Below are 20790 nucleotides of genomic sequence, written 5' to 3' on the forward strand. Positions count from 1 at the left end.
TAGAGTATCTGAACCATAAAATCTACAGCAACATCTCAAAAGCATATCCCCCGACCATAAACCATGTTACTATCAGACTTGATATAGAGACAACATATTCATTATCTGGTTTAGGAGAAAAAGTATGACTGTTAAAACTCTATGAAAAAGTACAACTGTTAAAAACACTGCTCAGTATTTTTTAGTTTCTCAGAGATAAAATGTTCTTTAAGAACTGTTTAAAAACATAGATCATTTCTGAGAGATACAACTTTTCAGTACTTTATCTCTGGATACAAAATGCTGCCATTTTCTCCTGACACATGAATTTGTTGAGTGGAAGAGAGGGAAAGGAACTTCCTTGCTCTCAAATACACATAAGATTGCATGAAAACTACATTTAGGAAACTTCTTGCACAGTAACATACTTACAGACAAACAAATTAAGATTGCTTTTTGAAGACAACAGTTTAACTGCCAAGAAGATAGTCTGGAGACAATCTAAGAAACCATGTCCCACAGGCTGTTCAGATGGAGCCTTTCAGCCTGCCCCTGGCTCTCCCCTGATATGCATCCAGAAAACTGACACTGAAAGAAGCAAGACAAACCATTTTTCTAGTAGTAATGTCAGCCACCATAGCAACTTAAGTTTCCAGGTTTTTTTGCCCTTTGTGAGAGGGACACATGAGCAGCCCCAGAGAAGATGCCTCAGCTGGCATCAGTATAGCCCATTTGGGCAATAGCTTGCTTCTCAGCTGCTCCAGCATGTGGGTGCCCAGGACCAAGCTATGATAACAGCTGTGGTGGCAGAAGCCCTTGCCTAGGAGCCTCCATCCATTGAGAAGCCCATCAGTGGAGATGGCCTAAGCTGCGTGCACATGGCCTGTGGCACATCTGCAGTACATGTACAACTGTGCCTAAAAGCTTTGGGAAGTGACCCTTCCCTGCCACTGTGCTGAGTTACATCGCCCACTTTTCTGGCCTGATTTGGCACTGTTGCCACCAATAAGAAATAATGTCTGACAGCAGTGAAAAGATGAAATGGGGTTTTATGAAGGTTAGAGTTTTTATATCCATTTATGTCCCCATACAGTGTCTTGCCAGCTTAATTTCTTCAATGTTAAGTGATCTCTAGGTTCTTGGTATATGTCTATGACTAAAGAAAATGCGCAAGAACACCTGGTTCCCCTCCACACCAGGTAGGCATTATATGTTTCAGAGCCTGACACTTTCCACACGGTATATGAAAATCTGCAGGTACAGTCCCATGATTCATTGCTTTCACATGCTGCACAGCACAGAACAGTTCTCAGATAAAAGTCCTTGCTCAAGTTTCCTCATTTCTCTTTTTTGAGCTAGAGTTTTTCTGTATGAAAATCTGCACTGTTACAAAAACCATGCTGGCTGCAAGCACTCAAAAATAACAAAAAACCTCTACATGAACATACAAAGCTGGGTAGTATTACCTCTATCTCTGAGCGCATATACTATAAGGTAATATTTGATCACAGTGGATCATGGGCAATAAAAAATAAATCTCCTCACAGACCATTCCTTCATCAGCTAACCTGGAAAGAATCCCACTGCTAAGTAAGCCTGGAAGAAAGAACATTTCTCTCATTCAGGCTAGAGACTGCAAGAGCAATGACCATAAAGGACCAAGGACAGGAATCCTACGCTCTTACCTGTCCCACCATTCTCTCAGCCCCCTGGGTAGATTATTCCTCTAATTTCCGCTTTTTTTTCCCCTTGATCCCAATGATTTCAATTATACACAAACTGGAACAGTTCCTACACATGACAGAATGAACGTGTTCGTCAAGCCAAAACAGCCTTATAATCTCACAAATGTGGCAATTTTGGGAAAACTAAAAGTTGTGGGTAATAATTTCTTCAGGCAAGGGAGAAATAAGCTTACTTATCTACAGCTGAAATGTTTTAAAAGACATTTTTTTTTTTTCTTTTTTCTTTTTTTTTTTTTTTAGTTCCAGAATGTGGCTTTTGGAGATACCAAGCTGATTACTTTAGGCAGTTGATTACTTTAGGCAGCTCCCATCCAGGCCGTTACCATATTTATCCTTTTGTACCCATTGGGGAGGAAGCTCGGGTATTTATTTATATAATAAATATAATAATATATATTCAAACTTCTTTGGGGAGTTTCTTTCTAAATTACATAGGAATATCACAGTCTCACGTATGGAAACCAGACATATATCATCGTCCCAATTGATTCAGGAAAGGATGTCCTTATCTTGAAGCACACAAGGTGACTCAATCCACTGGAGTTAACCTGGTTAAAGCTACATAAATAAAATGGCTTAGTTTCTAATTCAAGACAAATGCTTCCATTTAAGAACAAGCAAAAAAAGAGAAAAATAAACTCAAGAGTCTGGATTTGTAGTTAGCCTACATTAAAACAATTAAACTTACTGAAAGGTCAGGCTGACGAGCCATTAAGAACTCCAGATAGCATTCCTAGATAGGACTGATCTCAAAAGAGTGCTATTTGCATTACATTGCGCAAGTCTTTACGTCTTCTTTGACAGTGCAAATACATCTCTCAAATACAGACTGGTTAGAAATCATTTATTATCACAGATCATATCAGGCACCATCACTACAAGATACAATGAATACACTCAGGTGAAACTTTCATCTGTTAAATATTCACTATTAGTACGAATTTTAAACCAGTTTTGCATTAAAGCATGCAAATAAGGTTGAATATTGAATTTTTTTATATTACTTTATTTGAAACAGGTCCTTCTCTATTCAGAAAGGGACTTGTTCTCGCTGGAACGCACTTAATGTAAAGTGACTTTGGGAAAAGTTGGCAATAATGAATTGCAGAAAAGGAAAAACTGAACAGTATTTTTCTCATAACTGATCTTCAGCGTAAGAAGGATTATTCCTCTTCCCAAAATACAAGTGGCCCATCTATAGGCTTCTGTGCTATATTCTATTTACATCAGGAACCGAGGATTAGTTTTGTTTTGGCTTTTTCCTTAAAACATAGTATTTCTATATTGAGAGGAAAAAGTGATTATTCCAAAATTATATATTAATTAAAATGTGTATATTAACAGCAGATACCAGTAATTGTGTTGCTGATTCTCATATACGTAATTGGGACTTCCTCACAGCTCCTCTCTTCTCTACCTCCGCTTACCAGTTACATTTTTATTGTTGCACTAATGAATTCTTATTTCTGATGGGCAGTGAAATCACTCTTTTTACTCCTGTAATAAAACTGATACACATGCTTTATCTCAGAGAGGCATCATACAGAATAACACAGTTTACAAATACTTTTAAATCCATGTCATTTCCATCAACCTCCTCTTCATTTTTATTTTACAGCTCAAGGCAAAGCAGAATAGTTGCAAATGACATCCTATTAAGCATAAGCAAGTTGTATGTGCTAGGAAGATGCATTTCATAAACACTAACCTTAAAACAATGGGAAGATGCACACTTCTATTTTGCTGATCAGCTTGTTTACCAATATATAACAGGGTGTGGAATTTAATCTCCCACAGAGGCTGAGATTTTACAGCTGTATTCTGACAAAATTTCAGATCAAATAATTTGTGTATCTGAAAAATAGTTATAATCTAATTTGTTCACTGCCACAGAGGGCAAAACCAAAAAAAAAAAAAAAAAAATGTGACTAGTCCCTCCAAGTCTTAAAAAAAAAAAATGGGTTTTTTGGGTTTTTTTGTTTTTTTCTTTTTTTAAGTTAGGCTTCTTATTTAACAGTGACAAAGTTCCTGCCAAGTTTGCTGAAAAAGCTAACCCTAAGTTTTGCTCCACTGCTCAAACACAATCCACGTCAGTCCAACATTTGCATTAGACCAGGACTGCCTCCCCAGATATGTAACCACATAGTAGTATTTAACCAAAAATAGGCCAGCTATGATTGTCAAAACAGTAAAACAAAACAAAAATAAACACCTAAAGAAAAAAAAAAATAGGCCCCAAACTTCTTACTGTTTCTTATGCATCTTCAATAGGGATCTTCTCAAGGACTAATGTGACTTCGTTATCAGGGCCTTGCCAATGAATTTAGTCATTACAGATAAAACATTCATGACAAAGGACTAGAAGATGCCTCTTGTCATTCGAAGTTTCACATAGCTTTTCTTTAGAGCATTATAGTAGCAACCTTAGAACAGTTATGAATGCCTGACCTAAAGACAGTATCTCAGAGGCAGAGTTATTGGCTCCATTCTGCCTGTTGCTACAGAAGCCAATTTTTACCACAGAGCTCTAATTCATAATTCATATCCTGCATGGACATAGTCAGAATGAAAATTGAAATCACAAAAAAGATTGCCTGGCATTATTGCTGGAGAGTTCCCAAGTGCTGTGTTAATGGAGCAGTGAAGAGATACAGACAAAAGATTGCCTTAACATACCAGATTTAGCAAGGGTTCATTAAACTTCTCTTACAAATAAATAGTTTTGGCTGACTCCTCACTGAAAGCCTACAGAACAGGACAGGAAAATTTATGCCCACCAGCAAGCACTACACCTAATCTACTAACAAACTCACCTTGCAGTCTCTGGAAATAAATTAACATTTCCTAAACTAAACAGCTGGTCACCATGAGCAACCAGTAAATATGGGGATTTTCCTTCTCAAATCACTTTGAAAGAATATCTCTTTATTCCAGACAAAACTCAAATCTGTTTCAAAGCACAGCACAGTACAGTGGCCACAAATACCATGTAAATAAATCTTCTCAGAGCCTGTAAGAAACAAAGATAGGAAGTCCCATTGACAGAATTGTAATACATATTCCTATCATATGTCCAGCATATAATAACACTATTAATTAGAAATAGTGAAACAAAGACCAAATATTAAAAAGCTCAAAAAGGACAACAGAGTTTCCTTCAGAAATGGTCATTATTCTCAATTTGCTTTGAAATGTCTGTATCTAACTTTAATTTTCCATTTCACCTTCTGTTTCCCACTGAAGTTCTTGAAAAATCCAAGCACAGATTGAAATGACATGCATAGGATTACATGACGTGATTTTGTCTGTAACTAAAAAGAACAAAAGGATACAGGAGAAAGACAAATTGTAAATACTAACCATGTCTTTCTAATAAGGGGTGGTTTACTGTCAATGACAGTTGCATTCATTATGGTGTGTCCAGCTTATCTGTAGAGCTGATCTCTGAGTGACGACTCATTTGCTAATTTGAGATTGCTCATTAAACTTTTTTTTGTTGTTATTTGAGAATAATGCTACCACAGAGATAAAAAGAATAAAAAGACAGAAAGAGGTACTGCATTATTAAGAAGGCTGTCAATTTATAAATGGAAGTCACAAAAAAAAAAAAAAAAAAAAAAAAAAAAAAAAGAGAGAGAGAGAGAGAGAGTGAGAGAGAGAAGAAGTCCTTGCAATTTTGTGTTCTTTCCACCCTACCCACTTGGGTCATATGTGGTTACACTTGCCTTGGCACCAGATTTATGTTCAGAGCTAAATTCTAGTTCCTCTAAGACAGACAGTCAGGGTTACAGTTTAGAAATTACCAAAATCAAAGACAGAAAACAAAATGCTTGGTTATAGATGAGCTTCCTTTCCACTTCTGATCTGACTGTATCTGATAGTGCTTTTATCAACACCATATGTGCTCCTACAACTAAAGAGGTCTGATTACACAAAGCAAAAAAACCTTTGGTCAGTATCTAAAGCAAGAAATTAGAAGTATCAGATCAAGAAAAGGATCAAAACACTAAAGAAAACCCACTCCAGAACAAAACCAAATATAATGATCATCTTCAACTAATGAAGAGCTTGTCCAGTATCCCTGTCTGCTCCAGCCTATTCATCTGTTTGCTCTTCTAGTGCTAAGGCCAACCAAAACTAGCCCTATTCCGCATAAGATACACCTTTGCATTTCACTCAATTTTAACTTGATTCCATATCACACAAAAATTTTTCCCACTTCTGAGATAGCCATATTCCATGACTGTGTAGATAGAAGTTAAATGCTGAATGACATCTTCCCTTACTTTTTCTATAAATCTGCAGCTGTGTAAATAGACTAATGGGTTATTCTGGTGCATCACTGACGAAATATGGAATATGATTAGTGATCAATATATTGCTTCCTTCCCAATTTAAATGGATACTGTGATGTAAGTATACAAATAAAAATATGTATATTATTCCATTTGAAACTGCAATTAAGCTACAGCTGTATTACAGGGAGATCAATAAGTCACTGAATGATGGTATGATTCTGCATTCCCTTGACGCAGCCAGTTAAGCATAAAAGCACAAACATACTACATATGTTAGAAGACTTTTCAATGTGATAACAAAGTATCGTGGCAACAGCAAAGTGAATGCTAAGCCAGCCTTGCATCAGATACACTGCTCCCTCTGCTTACAGTTTCCGGATTACCTGGTTTCTCAGTATCCTTTTACATGAGTAAAAGCACCTAAGTAACCCCAGTTTAGTACCCAATGTGAAAATACTAACAAATCATTAAACGTATTAGAGTTACAGAGAACACACAGATGGTATTGAGATATTCTGAAGAAATACTAAAATACTAATTAACTAACATGCAAGTCTGAACACAAAATTTGTTAAAGGCGCTGCAGTGTATATGTAGGAAATCAAATGCAGCTAGTACACTTTTATTTGTGGGTAGGTGCTCGTTGGCGTCACAGAGAATTCATAGGCTTTTTTGCTTCTCACTGGAAAGATCAGAGCCTCCACTTGGGCACCCAGCTGCTGTTCACATAGGAATTACCCAGTGCTTTGTAGCACTGACATCATGGGGTCTCTTGCAGAAAGATAAACAAGGAGTTCAGCATATCACTTCTCTGGAAGTTTAAGCAGGACATTTAAGTTTACAGAAAGGGTAAGAGATATGCCACATATTGCAGAGGACAGAGGTATTTTGAGAGATTAAGGTTTTGAGTTCATCTTGGCAGCTGGATTCGGACAGTCCAGAGCTTCCCTGACTGCCCAGCACATGTTCCAGCATCAGCCTCAGCCCAAGGCCAAGCCCAAACCCTGAAGTCTGAACATCATCAAAGTGCTGTTGTTGTGATCCTCCAGTCCGGCCGTATAAAGAGTATGCCATGGCGCTCAGTCTTAAGAATAAGAAGTATCAGGTACTTTGCAATAAATAAGTGTTGTTCCACCGTCACAGCCGTGGCCCCACCTGCTCCCTTTCTTCAGTGAAGTGCCAGCACAGATCCAGCTAGCACGCCCCTCCATTCATTTGCTGCAACCATTGCAGTTCTTCTACTCCCTCTAACATTGCCCCTTTATAACCGACTGTTCCCAAAAGCACAGTAAACAAGGCAGCTAGCTGTACCCATGTCTTACTGCCTCATTCCTTCTTTCAATACTAACCCCAGCTTGCAGTCACCTGAACGTAAAAAGCTTGTCAGAATGCTCCCCTCAGCTAATGAGATCTCTTCACGCTCACCTCTGCCATGCAGGTACATGACAAAGAACCATCAAAATAAACATTCGGCTCCTTTACTTTGGATAAACCGTGAAGGGTGAACTTCTGATTTCTAGTAGGTGCTTGATGGACTTTCTGGGAGATGCTTGTTAGGAACAGCAGGAGATAGTTTGGATAGGACCTTGAAGAAAGCATGCAAGTGACTTAGGAGCTTACATGCCAGCAGCTCTCAGTGAAGACTCTACTCCTGCACCCTCTATTTTTCACACCTGTTTTGCATAACTTAAAGCTTTTGTGGAACCTTTGATAACTGCATTTCTAACACCTGGGAGACTGGAACAACCATGCAGCAGTACCATTGCTGACCCAGTTTCACACCAATATGCTGACACTCAGGAATGTCTAACATCAGCCCTGGATAAAGATGTATTTAACTTCCTCTGGATGGAAAAACCCAATCTTGTTCACAATCATGTGCTGCCTTGAGGCCACGCTTCCGCACATTCAGGAAAAGGGATGCGTTGCTGAGCTGCCTGAAATCTCCCTGGAGGCTCCAACACTACTCAGCCAAACCTGAGTTCTCTGCAACAACTTCCACTATTGCAACTGCATCTGTAACCTTCAGGTTACAATGTAAAAAGATTGCTGCTTCAATGGGTTTTTAGGCAAGGCTCAGATTGAATACCTCTTGAGTTTTAACTGCCCTGTTCATGATCCCTTTTGGTCCTCTGATCAGCTACAAATGTTCAAATCAAAATAGAAGTCTTGTTTGTTCTCAGAATGTAAAGATAAAGCCAGAGTTCTACACCCAACTTTGCCATTCTTTTAACCAGAACCTTAAAAAAAAAAAAAAAAAGGCATTTCTACATCAAAATTCCACTCAGTGCACTGACAACAAGAATGTTTTTACACTCTTTACATTTTGCCCTGAATTGGCGCCGAAGTGAACATGTTAAGAATCTAGTATAAGTCCAATTTTAGTTCTGGCATTCACTGGTATGCTTCTTTATTTCTTACCCATCAAGACAACTCAAGAAAAGATATTCACTTATAATCCTGGTGAAATATAGTGTTCATTTTCTTCTTGGACAGTGTGGAGGACAATCTGTTACAAATGCATGCCACAGTTTTCAAAGAAACCTGGCATGTGGAGATTCTGAATCTGGAATACTCGGGAGGCTGAAAAAGACTAGCAAAGAAGTCCTCTGTACCAAGACAGCCTGCTGGTTTAGCAGCGCTCAGTTTTAGCTCTGCATTTTTAGCCCTGTCTTCTCTCACTGCAGGGACAAAAGAGGCAGGAAAGAAGCATGCTGAGGGGGTGCTGCAGATCTGTGTCACAGTAACACCTACAGCTGGGCAAAGGCCTGCTCCCATAAATTGGGGATCAGTTCACCCACAATGCTCATCCCTTCTGCCTGTTGCTTGGCTCAATCTTTTGAATGCTCTGGTGCAAAATGCATGCTCCACACAAGCAATGTCAGCTGCAGGGCAAAGAGGCTTTGTTTTGGCTTTGAGCCAAAACCAAGAAAAGAAACAATTTATACCTCTGACCAATACCCAGCAGTTTCAGAGAGGGCAACATATATTCACCAAGAGAAGGTGCCAGCCACAGGAAAGCAGGAAAGTTTCTGATCTGCATGGTTAGAAGCAAAGGACATTCAAGTAAGTTGGCCCAAACACATAATATTAGGTACAGCGAACACAGAGAAAAGACCACTAGGTTTGTTTAAAACGAGCTTCCACCAGCGATCGGCTACAGCACAACACACCCTCAATACAAAGTTTACACTCAAACATCCATACACATACTTAGGCACACATAATTCAAGGTTGTATAACCCAATTCATGAGTGCTCATGCTCAATACCAAACACAAACTTCTCAGCCTACAAGTTACTCATCTGTGCGCTCCAGGGGAGTGAATGGTTTGTCCTATTTCAGTTTGCTAAAACTGGGACCATCAGGGTACTGACTCTCTATATAAACTATCTCCTATTTAACCTGAGGAAATACAAGCCAAGTAGCAAAGAAAACAACTGACATCTGCCAACAGGAAGGAGAGAATTATGTATTGTCCTAAGCTGAAGATTTCTAAGACAACAGCTAATTTATTTGCAAAATCCCAGCTATTCAGTCAAACAACCTCTGTTGCAAGCACTGACGTGCATCAAACACTAACCTTCATCACTTCAACTTGCAGGTCTTCATTGAGCGAGGGAGTCACTTTGACGGCATTCAGCATCTGATTTAGCAACTGCTTCTCATCGGAGTCTGTTTCCACGGATACAAACCTCTCATCAGACAGCAGCTTCTGCAGACACAATGGAAATGGACAGGTTGAGGTAAAAATGCCTCTGCCTAACCCTACTGTAAAATACCATACCCAAAGCTATTATTTTGGTAGCATACTGGCTGGATGTTATGTCAGAATTTCAGAGTGATCCACTAATATGAATTAAGAAATTATAGCAAAAACTGGGGAATTCGTGCCCCTATACAAAGAAAGTTAAAATCTTCTGAGTCATCTGCCGTTCTGGTATTCTCTTTTCCCACTCCAGCCTTTCATTTATTCCAGCATCCAGAAGAAAGCAGTCTTTGGAAACTGATGTGAGAGATTGCAAACTACTCCAAACAATGGCCTCAGCAAAACCTCTCATTATTTTAGAAGTGTGTGTCGGGGGGAAAATCTCAAAACCTCAGGCTACAGTCCTGACCTCAAACTAATGCTAGCACTTGCCCTGCCTGGCAGGTATCTGGAAGCAGCATTTTTGATCCCTGGCGGGATGCAGTCTTATGTCACTAAGAAGCTGATTAATCAGAGGTGTCATCAGGTCCTCAGAAAGGATGAATACTGTTAATGAGCATCTGATGGGAGGACCACAAACATATCTGCAAGGGTACCCAAGGGTGGGCTTAATACAGACTGAACTTAGACTGATTTTTTTTTAGACTGATCAGACTCCATTTGCCTGGAAAAAGCTAATATTACATATATATCTCTCAACAAGCGTATTTATGTTAGATTGAAGGTTAACTTGAGGGACTGGCATGAAAGTATTAGTTGAATCAAAAAGATTGTCACTAGTTTTTTATTGGAGTCTATTTTCACTCTTGAATACATAACTGATGGACAGCATCTCTTACTACAGCTTACCATGTCAGGTTCTCGCCTCCCTGAGCTGACCAGGTGGCACTTCAAGATTCCAGTTATTTTTCCACACTTCTCCCACAAAGAACAACACATTTCTGAAAAACTTCCTCTAACATTCCAGCCTCAACTTATTTACAGCCAGTTCATACCCATAAGCTCTTTCACAAATTATCATCTACCAATACAAAATGCTACATACTACTTTTCCTGAGTATTTCCTCCATAGCTAACCTGTAAGTTTCTTTCTTTCCCTCCAAAAAGAATAGCCACATCTCTTGCTTTAATTCACTCAGCTGAACAAGCCATGCTCTATTAGTGTTCTCTGGGAAGGCAAACTCACTGTCTCAAACACTTAACAGGTCTTTTCCAGACTATTTTCAGTGGGCAGTTATAGAAGAATAAAGAATTAAATCAGAATCATGTACAGACAACGCTCTCACAGGGACATGCCCACTGGCACTATTTTCTCATGCCTCTGCAGCCACATTCACGGCTTCATGGCCGCATGTTATTATTAGTGGCAGTCATCCTGCAGCAGATATACCCACCCAAGTCTTTTTCCAGCTCCAGTCATCTTAGAAACTCCCACCATGGAGTGAAAACATCTTGTTTTAGTTCTCAGGAAGGTGACCTTGCCCTGCCCCAATTCTGAGCAGTCCACTTCACCCTGTACATTCTGCAACATTTCTGTACTCACGTCGCTTCACAGCTTTCAGCCTGCTGCACATTTCATTGGCTATTCTAACTTCATATTTTCTTAGGTTTTAAAGAATTCTTTCACATAACATCATCTCAAGTGTTTTATCAGTATCCACCCTGATGACATTTAACTCACTTTACAAGGAAAATGTTTTATTCTATATAAAAAAAAAAAAAAAAAAAAAAAGAAAAGAAAGAGAGAGAGAGATTCTCCTTAGTCTAGTACGACCTACTTTTGGTAAATTCAAGTTACATTTCATCTCACTTTTACCGTACTTATAATCTATCCCCACAGCACCAGGTGTTTGTTTTTTTAAAAATTCTTCATAAAACCTCACAGATCATAAATGCAGATGACGGATTCTATTGTTGCCTGGTTTTCTTTTTTATGCTTCTAGATAGCAGGTAATGCCACTATTTAAGGCACCACGCTCAAAGTCTGTAACTTTGTAACTTCAGTTCTTGCAAAACTCAAGTATATGCATAGCAAATTAGAAGAGTAAAAAGATAGCAAATTTTATCTTGACTGAGTGTTCCCAAGGAAGTCGTACTACAGTGGAGAGTGATTGATTCCAAATTCCTCCACTACACTTGGCTGATCATTGATCTATAATATTGTTCTATTGTTCTTGCATTGGTTCAAGAGCAGATATATGTTCCACGTCTCACTGGCTTGCTGTTACTTTTACTTAAAACAAACAAACAAAAAACCCACATATGCAACATCACACTCTTCTAGCTCTAAAATGCAGGAAGTGAGCCCTGGTGCAATGATCAAAGCAGTCAGAAATATCAATTCTTCTGCTCGAGGTTTCCATCCAATTTGCTCCCTGTGTTGAAGCCACCATGACTCACAACGTTCTGACTTCACTGCTGTTCTGGGACAAAAGCCCTCCCCTAGCTACAGCCTTCTACCACTGCCTCTCGCCCATACAGTGCCCGAATATGGGGCACTCTTTCTAACCAAATGCCTGACATCTCATTTGCTAAGTTAAGTGAATTTGAATGATCCCATTTATGGCCTTATATTCTAAGAAACCCCTCATACCTTTTCTTTGAGGGGAGACATTTCTTTCCTGGAAAGAGAAAATTCCAAAAATTTGGGGAAAATGTTTTTCTTTTTGGCATGCTATGAACACACCAGCAGCATACTGCCTTTTTCATAACTAACATCCCCCTAGTGCATTTATCGATACATATTCATTTGCCCCATTAAAAGACAGGTAAACATTTTTTGTTTTTCTACTATCAAGCAAAAGAAAGCCTTTCTTTACTGTTTGTGTTGCACTGCTGCTTTCTTTTGCAATTTCATAAGCCTCCTAATCACATGGTGCTCCTATTCTTTTCTGCATGCAAAAAAACCCTGGAAAACACCCATACATGCAGAATGCAGCTCCCAGACCCTCTATTAACCATCTTTCAAACACTGCAGCCCTCTCATCTAATCAAAGAAATCAGTACGACTTCAGTTAGTTTAGTTTCTTGAAGTTTAGCAGTGGTAAAGCTTACTGATATATATGTGCCCGCATGAGCACAGGGCCACATGAGGAAGAGTACCTCTCCATCTTCATCACAATACGCAAAGTCGGGAATTCCACCTATTTTCAAAACATTTTTAGCTTCTACAGAATCGCCAGCCTTTACCTCTACTCCTGACCGATACCACAAAAACATGAACACTATTGTTAGGTCCACCACTGAGGGCTAGAGGCTTTTTCTGCAGTATTTTTCAGAAGAAAAGCCTAGATTTCCTTGACATGTCAAAGGTACAAGAGCCTTCTACCATGCCATCTGCTACCTACTAGCATATCCCACTCTCAAGCCATACCTGCATCCCTGCAAGAGCCTGCTGGGCCAACTTCACGCTCTTTGATTCCAGAGCCAGTTGGAGAGGAAGGAGACACTTCTCCCTAAACAAAGATGGGAAAGAAGAAAAATTAAAAAAAAATAATTAAAGAGAGAGAGAGAAAAATGACACTAAAAAATCAGCATTCACAGGAATCAAGTTCCAGAAAGGCTGTATCACATTCAATAAGATTATGCTTGCATACTGGAATCAAGGAAAATTTGACAACTCTAAGAGGCACTCTTCCCCTCTTAAGAAAGCTAGTATTATTCTTCACATTTTATTTTTAAGAGTAGCCTTTTAATTGAAGAAGATTTTCACAAAATACTTGTCCAACTGTTTGCTCTCTGTGTGTGCATGAATGTGCACAGCATAATGACAGGATCTGCAAATCACTAGTGTTCCTTCACCTCAGTCTCATAAGCATTGTACTTCAGACATTTGTTTAATATTGGGGCTGCCAGAAAAGTGGTCACATATTCCATTTTCTGTTGGCTGAGTTTTGCTCTACGACTTCTTCTACAATATAGTCTGTCCTCTCATGTCAACTCCCTCCAACTACAAATGGCGCAGACACAGGCAAACGTACACTTTGGTTATGGTTTATAGTGCTAGTACATGCTAACTCAGCTATGACTAAGTTGTATTTTAATCACAAAATAACATCAGGTTTTGCATATTAAAATGACATAACTAATTAGAATAGTAACTGATTAGACTCAGAGCTCAGGCCTAGAATTTTTTATTTATTGACTGAACAAAACAACGCCTGGACCTGTGACCTCTCATTACTCCTCCCTCCTTATCAGAGAAGGTTTGCAGCATCCAGAGAACACCTGGCAACAAGACCTTTAAGTAAATCTTGCTAGTTGGCATCAAAGTCCTTCCTGATCAGAGATACTCAGCCCAGGTCCAATTAGGCTGGGGGAGGGGTCATCTAGTCATCTATGCATAGTACTTATGCTGTGTTTCTGGCATGTGCTAGATTTGCTCAATATCAGGTAAGTTATAAGGTTAGCACATCTATTTATTCTAAAAAAGCAAATAGGAAGAGTTTTGATTACAGAGACAGAACTGAGTTTCATAAACAGCATAAGATAGCATCAGGTACTACCAGATGTTGTACTGAGTTTTCTTGGTAGTTGTCACAGACACACAAATGGCTATACCAGCCAAGAATGTAGCTTAGCTAGTAGGATTCCATGTGAATGTTACTTCAAAGTAGTAACTCTGCTAATACTTTAGGCAGTAAATAACTTTGCTAGCATATTAGGTAGTAACCAAAACATTAACATCTAAAATTATTTTAGGGCCAGAAGCTTTCAGCACACCCCTATCTGTGCTCACAGCCACAACCTCCTCTATCATTTTCCTCTCCATCTCTCTTTTTCTTCCAGATACTCTGCTCTAATCCTCCTATTTGACTTTATGCAAGACTTCTTCCTGGTTCTGTCATTCAAAAGGTATGAACCTTTTGCATTCATACTAAACACGTGCAATAAACCAACACCATCACAATACTTTTGCCTTCTGTAACACAACAAAAAAAGGGAGTTTAGTTTTGGAGTCTGTCAGAGTTGACAATCTTACTGCATTTCTCCATTTAAGCTAAAAGGAGCAAGCAAAGTGGTCTTCCCACTGGTTACATAGTTTCCAAGATACTTGCAATATTCTATTAGGTCACCTATCATAACATGCACTCACTTGTACAAACAGTCCTTTTCGTATTTGTACAGAGATTCTTCCTGAAGGCAGACCGTTCTGTGTCAGACCTTGAGAGTCTTACTCTCCAGCTATCTGCATGGCACCACCAGGAATCACTTGCATGAATTCCCTCCCCATAGGAACAAATGTATGGGAGGTAAAAATGAACAGAAGACAGCTAGAAGACACAGAAGACAACTTTTCTTACCCAAGTAGAAACCAAAAAGCACTGACATATTCCATTTGGAGTATTTTTCTTTGTTAAGTCTCCAAGCATTTAAATAAATACTCACACAAAACTCTTTCTTTTCAAAGAAGTCAAAAATGTTTTAAAATTTTAAAATATTGAAATTAATTCTCTTGATACTACTTCTGTGAGCTGAATTTGATCTGAATTCACTTAGTCTTGGTTGACACAATGACAAATTGTTTATTTACTGAAAAGTGTATGGAAAAAAATACAAGTCTTGACAAGCTCTGCCACATGCTTAATTCTGCAGGCTTGAGTCTAGGTTCTGACATAAATGAAAGCAAGGGCAGTAGACCAGCCTGCTCCTCTCACAAATCCGCCCTTCGTAACTAGCTGAGCAGAAGCCCTATCTTGGCACAGCAGGGGCTACTGCAGTTTGTGGCTCAGATCTATTGCCAAAGCTACCTAATGTCATGCTTTGCCACAGACTGACCTCCTTTCAAAACCAGCAGTCTATAACTTGAATTTTCTTTTTTAAAAGATAAAGCTGAGATTACCAAACCAGTTACAATGGTCACCTCAACTTTGTGGAAACTATCTTGAAACTCCTTCAGTGGATCCTACTTGCAGAGGGGACTCAATGTTCACTCTGTGAAAAATCAGCTCTTTTTTAGGTGTGCTCAGTGAGTATTCCTTCCTCTCCACCCACCCCTTCCTAACAGGACACACAAATCACAAGCTATCCTGAAGGGGCACACAACTGAAAACTGCTCTTCAGAACACAACTCCTTTCTTTAATGACAAATTAAGGATTTTAATGTCACAAGCATGGCAAGAAGCAAACCAGTAAGCTTCTATATCTAGTAATCTTCTGTACTTGGCAAAGATCCCTTGAGAATCTGCAGGTTTTTTCAAATCTGTACCTTCTTCCCAAGTTATGGAAATTTGTAAAAGGACATTTGGTCCTTTTTAGACCAAATGCAACTTTTTTAGAAATTCTGAATTATACTTTCTAAGAAACCTTAAGTAGACTAAATGTGTTTCTCAAAATAAGATTCTAACTAAAAGCTAACCATTTGCTTCATTTAAGATATTGTGAGAAACAGACAGGGAAAAAGCTCATTTTTTTTCAAAAGCTCCTTTCTTGAATGTTTTTGGAATAGATTCAGCTAGGAGCACTCCTTTACAAGCTGTGAGTTTAGTATTCAAAACAGCTTGAACTATGAAGCATCTGGGAAATATTTCCTCAGAGTGTTTATTTGGCAAAAACTGCCAAAACATCTAAGCCAGTGTTCAGACAATAAACTTTAGCCAGTACAGAACTGGCTACCTTCTACGTATCTGGACAACAAGCTGTATTTGGACAAGTTGACCATGAGCCAGCAATGTGCCCTTGTGGCCAAGAAGGTCAATGATATCCTGGAGTGCCTTAGTAAGAGTATTGCCAGCAGGTCGAGGGAGGTGATCCTGCCCCTCTACTCAGCCCTAGAGAGGCCTCATCTGGAGTATTGCATCCAGTTCTGCTCCCCAGTACAAGAGAGACATGGAGCTACTGGAGAAAGTCCAGCGTAGGGCTACAAAGATGATTAGAGGACTGGAGCATCTGCCCTATGAGGAACGGCTATGCGAGCTGGGTCTGTTTAGCCTGGAGAAGAAGAAAACCGAGGGGGGGGTCTTATCAATGTCTAAAATGCTCTAGGTGACCCTGCTTGAGCAGGGGGGTTGGACGAGATGATCTCCAGAGGTCCCTTCCAACCTTACCCATTCTGTGATTCTATCTACTGCCAGCCCACATCTGGAACACATGTATTATGCAGGTAAGTTGTGATAGGACATTGTAAAAGTTCAGAAAAGTGGCAGAGAAATACATCTCTAGCACATAAAGTGGCCTTAAGTGCTAACTTTTACAGTGAGACTTGGACATTCTCTCTCATAAAAAAAAAAAAAAAAAAGAAAGAAAGAAAAAAAGAAAGAAAGAAAGAAAGAAAAAAAATCACAATCTCTTTCTGTGAATGAACTCAATGTTTGATACTAGGAGATCAACAAATGCCAAAGTGAAGTCCTTGTGCATTAACTGGTATTCAACTAGTCACAAGCATGGGGACACGTCACAGTAGTGTACAGTACTAACTGTAGGTATGCTAAAGAGTCCCAGTTATTTAGGCCTGCATCTCTTCAAGGCTGAACACCATGTTTCCTGTAGACTTTCCACTCTTCACTGCAACAACGCATAAAGATTTCAGGTATTACTAACGCACAGTAGACTTACTCTTGTATTGAAATGGACAGAGTCTGGGAAGAGTGTGGAAAGGGAAGGCAGCCATAAATCACTGGAGTGCATCCAGTTCTGATTCATTTTAATGATTCAGGTGGGAGCTCCTATGGCTTCCATGTAGCTACCCTGCGCATCAGTATGTTGCCTGCCATCTGCAGTCACATACTGTAATCAGCAGAGAAGAATGAGCACTGTTTCTTGAGATATCTCCCAAAATGAAGAGCAAAAATGACAAGCAGAGGGATGGAAATTAGAACAAATTCAATTAGCTGAACTTCCCATCCTTGCTAAAAACATTTAACTGAAAATCTAATTAAGCTTGCTGGAGCCTCTGTTCCCACTGTATTCTCTGAGAAAATGAACTGCCATTGTGTCATTTCCTGCTCTTGTTACACACACAGTCAATTAAATCTTTATCATTTCCATGCTACAGCTACAAAGCACCAGTAAAGATACCTCACAATGGCTGATTAACTTGAGCATCTTCCACACTTCAGTTCAGATCTGCCATTTACATGTATCATCTGCTAGTATGAGTTCACAGAAAGACAAGGCAGACAATCCTTAAGCAGAATGGGAGAGGATGATGTAAATTAACACAGTTGGTCATTATTAAAGTCTACCACATTCAAGAATCAGGTTCAATAAGGCTGCATGGGAGATATTATAAATCAGAATTTGGCCTTGAAATATAATTAAAAAAGGGATTGAGGTTTCCTCTTATACTTTGCAGCCCTTTCACAATTCCACCCTGTTTTGAGTGGTCTCACAACCTGAGAACTCATTGCTTAGTTCCTGTCTGCACTCCCATACTGTCAAGTGACAATTCTTTCAAGTTCAGTGCTCTCTCTTGTGTTACACACATAAGACATATTTTACATATGCAGAGTATTCAGAATAGGCTAGTGTACACTGATACTTCAACACATGCATAATAGCGTTTTCCATTTACATTACTGTACAGAAATTAGTTTTACACTGGAACTTCTTAGCTTTCATTTCCATACATTCATGTGTATGCATACAGAGACACACAGTTTTAGGCACAAAGATTATCTTAACGTGAATGAGATGAGTCAGGTACAACACAAAGGGATCACTAAAGGGAAGGGGCACCTTTGACTTGAAGGAGGGGGATCTATCAAAAGATTAAGGATAAGGTGTCCTGGACGTAGACAGATGGAACCAAGGAATGGAAAGGGAAGATGTGGTCCTATACAGATAGTCTACCTATGCTGGAATCTACACTACTTTCTGGAAAACACTGCATATATCTACCCAGCAGTGTCCGCAAAAAGAGTTCAGTTTGAAAAAATATAAACAAAGTAAGAGAGACCAACAACAGAGAATCTCTGCAGAACATGGATTTGGAAGAACGGTGTTCCGACACAGAACACAGGAAGTATTGCAGAGACATGAAACAGCACTCCTAATCACAGTGTTCCTATTCAAATCTGGTAACACTACCACATTGAACAAACAAGTATAATATGCTGGCAATCCTGTTCCTTCAGGACGAAAAATGCAAACGACCTTTCTCCCAGACTTTGAATGGTGAAGACCAATTAAAATACATAATGACTAAAAATACACACACACACACACACACATATATACGTATAGATGCAAGGGGTCACTAAAAACCAGCAGCTATTTACACTCACAGGAACTCCTTATCAGAGAAAAGAGCATCTCGTAAGTGTGGACTTTGTTATGTGCAAAACAGAATAAGCAGAGAAAGCCAAGGACGACAACTCAGTCCTGTTGCTATCGAGGCCATCTGGAGTTTTGTCGCTAGACCTGCATGGATCTGGAATGAATCATAAGCAACTTTCCCTAGGTCAAGCAGAAAAGCCAGTGTAAGAACCAAAGGCATAATTCAGGACCACTATTTTCAGAAGCACAGGTTGCCTTTCCTGAGCTACCCCACTCCACTATTTTCATCTTTGTCAATTGCAGAATAAGTCCTGAGAATGTAAACAGCTTTTACATTCAGCACGCTGGGTTACAGTGACCTTTCTAACAGTCTGCATTTGCCGTGGCTCATCAACCTAGTTCTTTCCCTGCAGGTCTGTCACAAAGGATGCTATGAGAGGCCAGTCAAAATAGACCGCCAGAAAGGTCAGAACAAGACAGATGACTGTTAAGTATGAGATCATAAAAACCTTTCTATCCTCACTGTAGTGGAAAAAGCCTTTAGTGAAATGAGAATAACAGCTCATTAATTCAATCTCATGATGAAAATTGTAACGAAGATGAGAAATGGCACAATCTTAATTCTTTCTTGTTAGCGTCTAGAACACAATCTCATTGCCCACCTTCAACTCCACCATACTGCCAAGGGAAAGGGGCACTCTAAACAAAATACTTGTCACTGCCATAAAAGTCACTGCCATTTCCCTTCATGCAGATAGTGATAACTGAATTAACTTTCATAAGCTGGATTAAAAAGATATTAAAAATAAGGCATCCCTCTGCATTTCCTTCCTCCTGAAAATTACATAGAAGCAAAATTCTGAACTTCAGGGCTTTATCAGCATACAATTTGCATTCCATAGCATAATCCACAGCCCAGCCAAAGAACAGATAAGAATTTGATTCACAGCTATTGCCATTTTCTGATAAGCTGTTTGTTAGAAGGAAAAACAGTCAAAGAGAGTCTGACATTTTTCGGTCAGAGTAACACTGACAGTTGTGCAAAGCTTCTTAGCCTTGGCAGTTTAAAAGGAACAAACTATCAAGCATGTAACTCCATTAGCTTCACTTACTGAAGCAGAAAATTTGGCTGACCAAGAGAAAATAGATACTAAAGATGAACTCTCAAAATTCTTGATATACTCCCAGCTGCTACCATTAAATAAACTCAACAGAAGCTAACACTCTCCCCACCCAAATGGGAAGACTTAATCTGTGTAAAACAAATTCCAACAGTGTAAGCACGAACACATATGTATATAAAAGTAGAAATATCCATATACTTCTTTTCCTAGCTTAGGAAACACTCAAACTCCACTAGCAGCTTTATGATTGAAAATCAAAGTACAGAAAAATGGAGGAGGGAGGAGAAATAAACACAGCCTTTTTCAAGTAACAGCCCTTCAAGAAGAAAGATTTTTAATCTTTGTTCACATTCTAGATAAATGATTAATTTTGTCTATGAATCTCCCACTTATCAAGGGCATTATAGTCTAGCTCAGACGGACATTTAGAGCTTGCAGCATAAGAATTTAAGGCAAGTTCTCAAGTCACTGCAGTGCAAGTCAAGACCAGAGGACTACAACAGACCGCTCCTCATCAGCACTAAAATTTGTATCTCCATGCAAATAAGAGTTTGCAAGTAACACGCACAGAACTCTTAGAACAACAGTACAAAGGACAAGAGCTGAAGTTTCCATCAAAAATCTATCCTTTCTAAGGGAAAAAAAGTTTACATGCATTATCTTTATGGTCCTGTATCTTTGCATGATGACAATGAGACAAACTCAGTGTTACAGCACTA

General features: G+C 39.2%; 1 protein-coding gene across 1 annotated transcript in view; it reads right to left on the reverse strand.

The window, feature by feature from the left end:
- ARFGEF3 (ARFGEF family member 3) overlaps window positions 1-20790 on the reverse strand; it is a 100964-nt gene that overhangs the window by 68026 nt on the left and 12148 nt on the right. Inside the window, exons 3-4 of the mRNA XM_062572483.1 lie at window positions 13105-13186; window positions 9606-9737 (exon numbers count right to left, since the gene is read on the reverse strand). Coding sequence (XP_062428467.1) covers window positions 9606-9737; window positions 13105-13186 — 214 coding nt within the window. The remainder of the gene's footprint in view (window positions 1-9605; window positions 9738-13104; window positions 13187-20790) is intronic.

Source organism: Rhea pennata, chromosome 3 (genome assembly GCF_028389875.1).
Source record: "Rhea pennata isolate bPtePen1 chromosome 3, bPtePen1.pri, whole genome shotgun sequence".
Classification (NCBI taxonomy): Eukaryota; Metazoa; Chordata; class Aves; order Rheiformes; family Rheidae; genus Rhea; species Rhea pennata.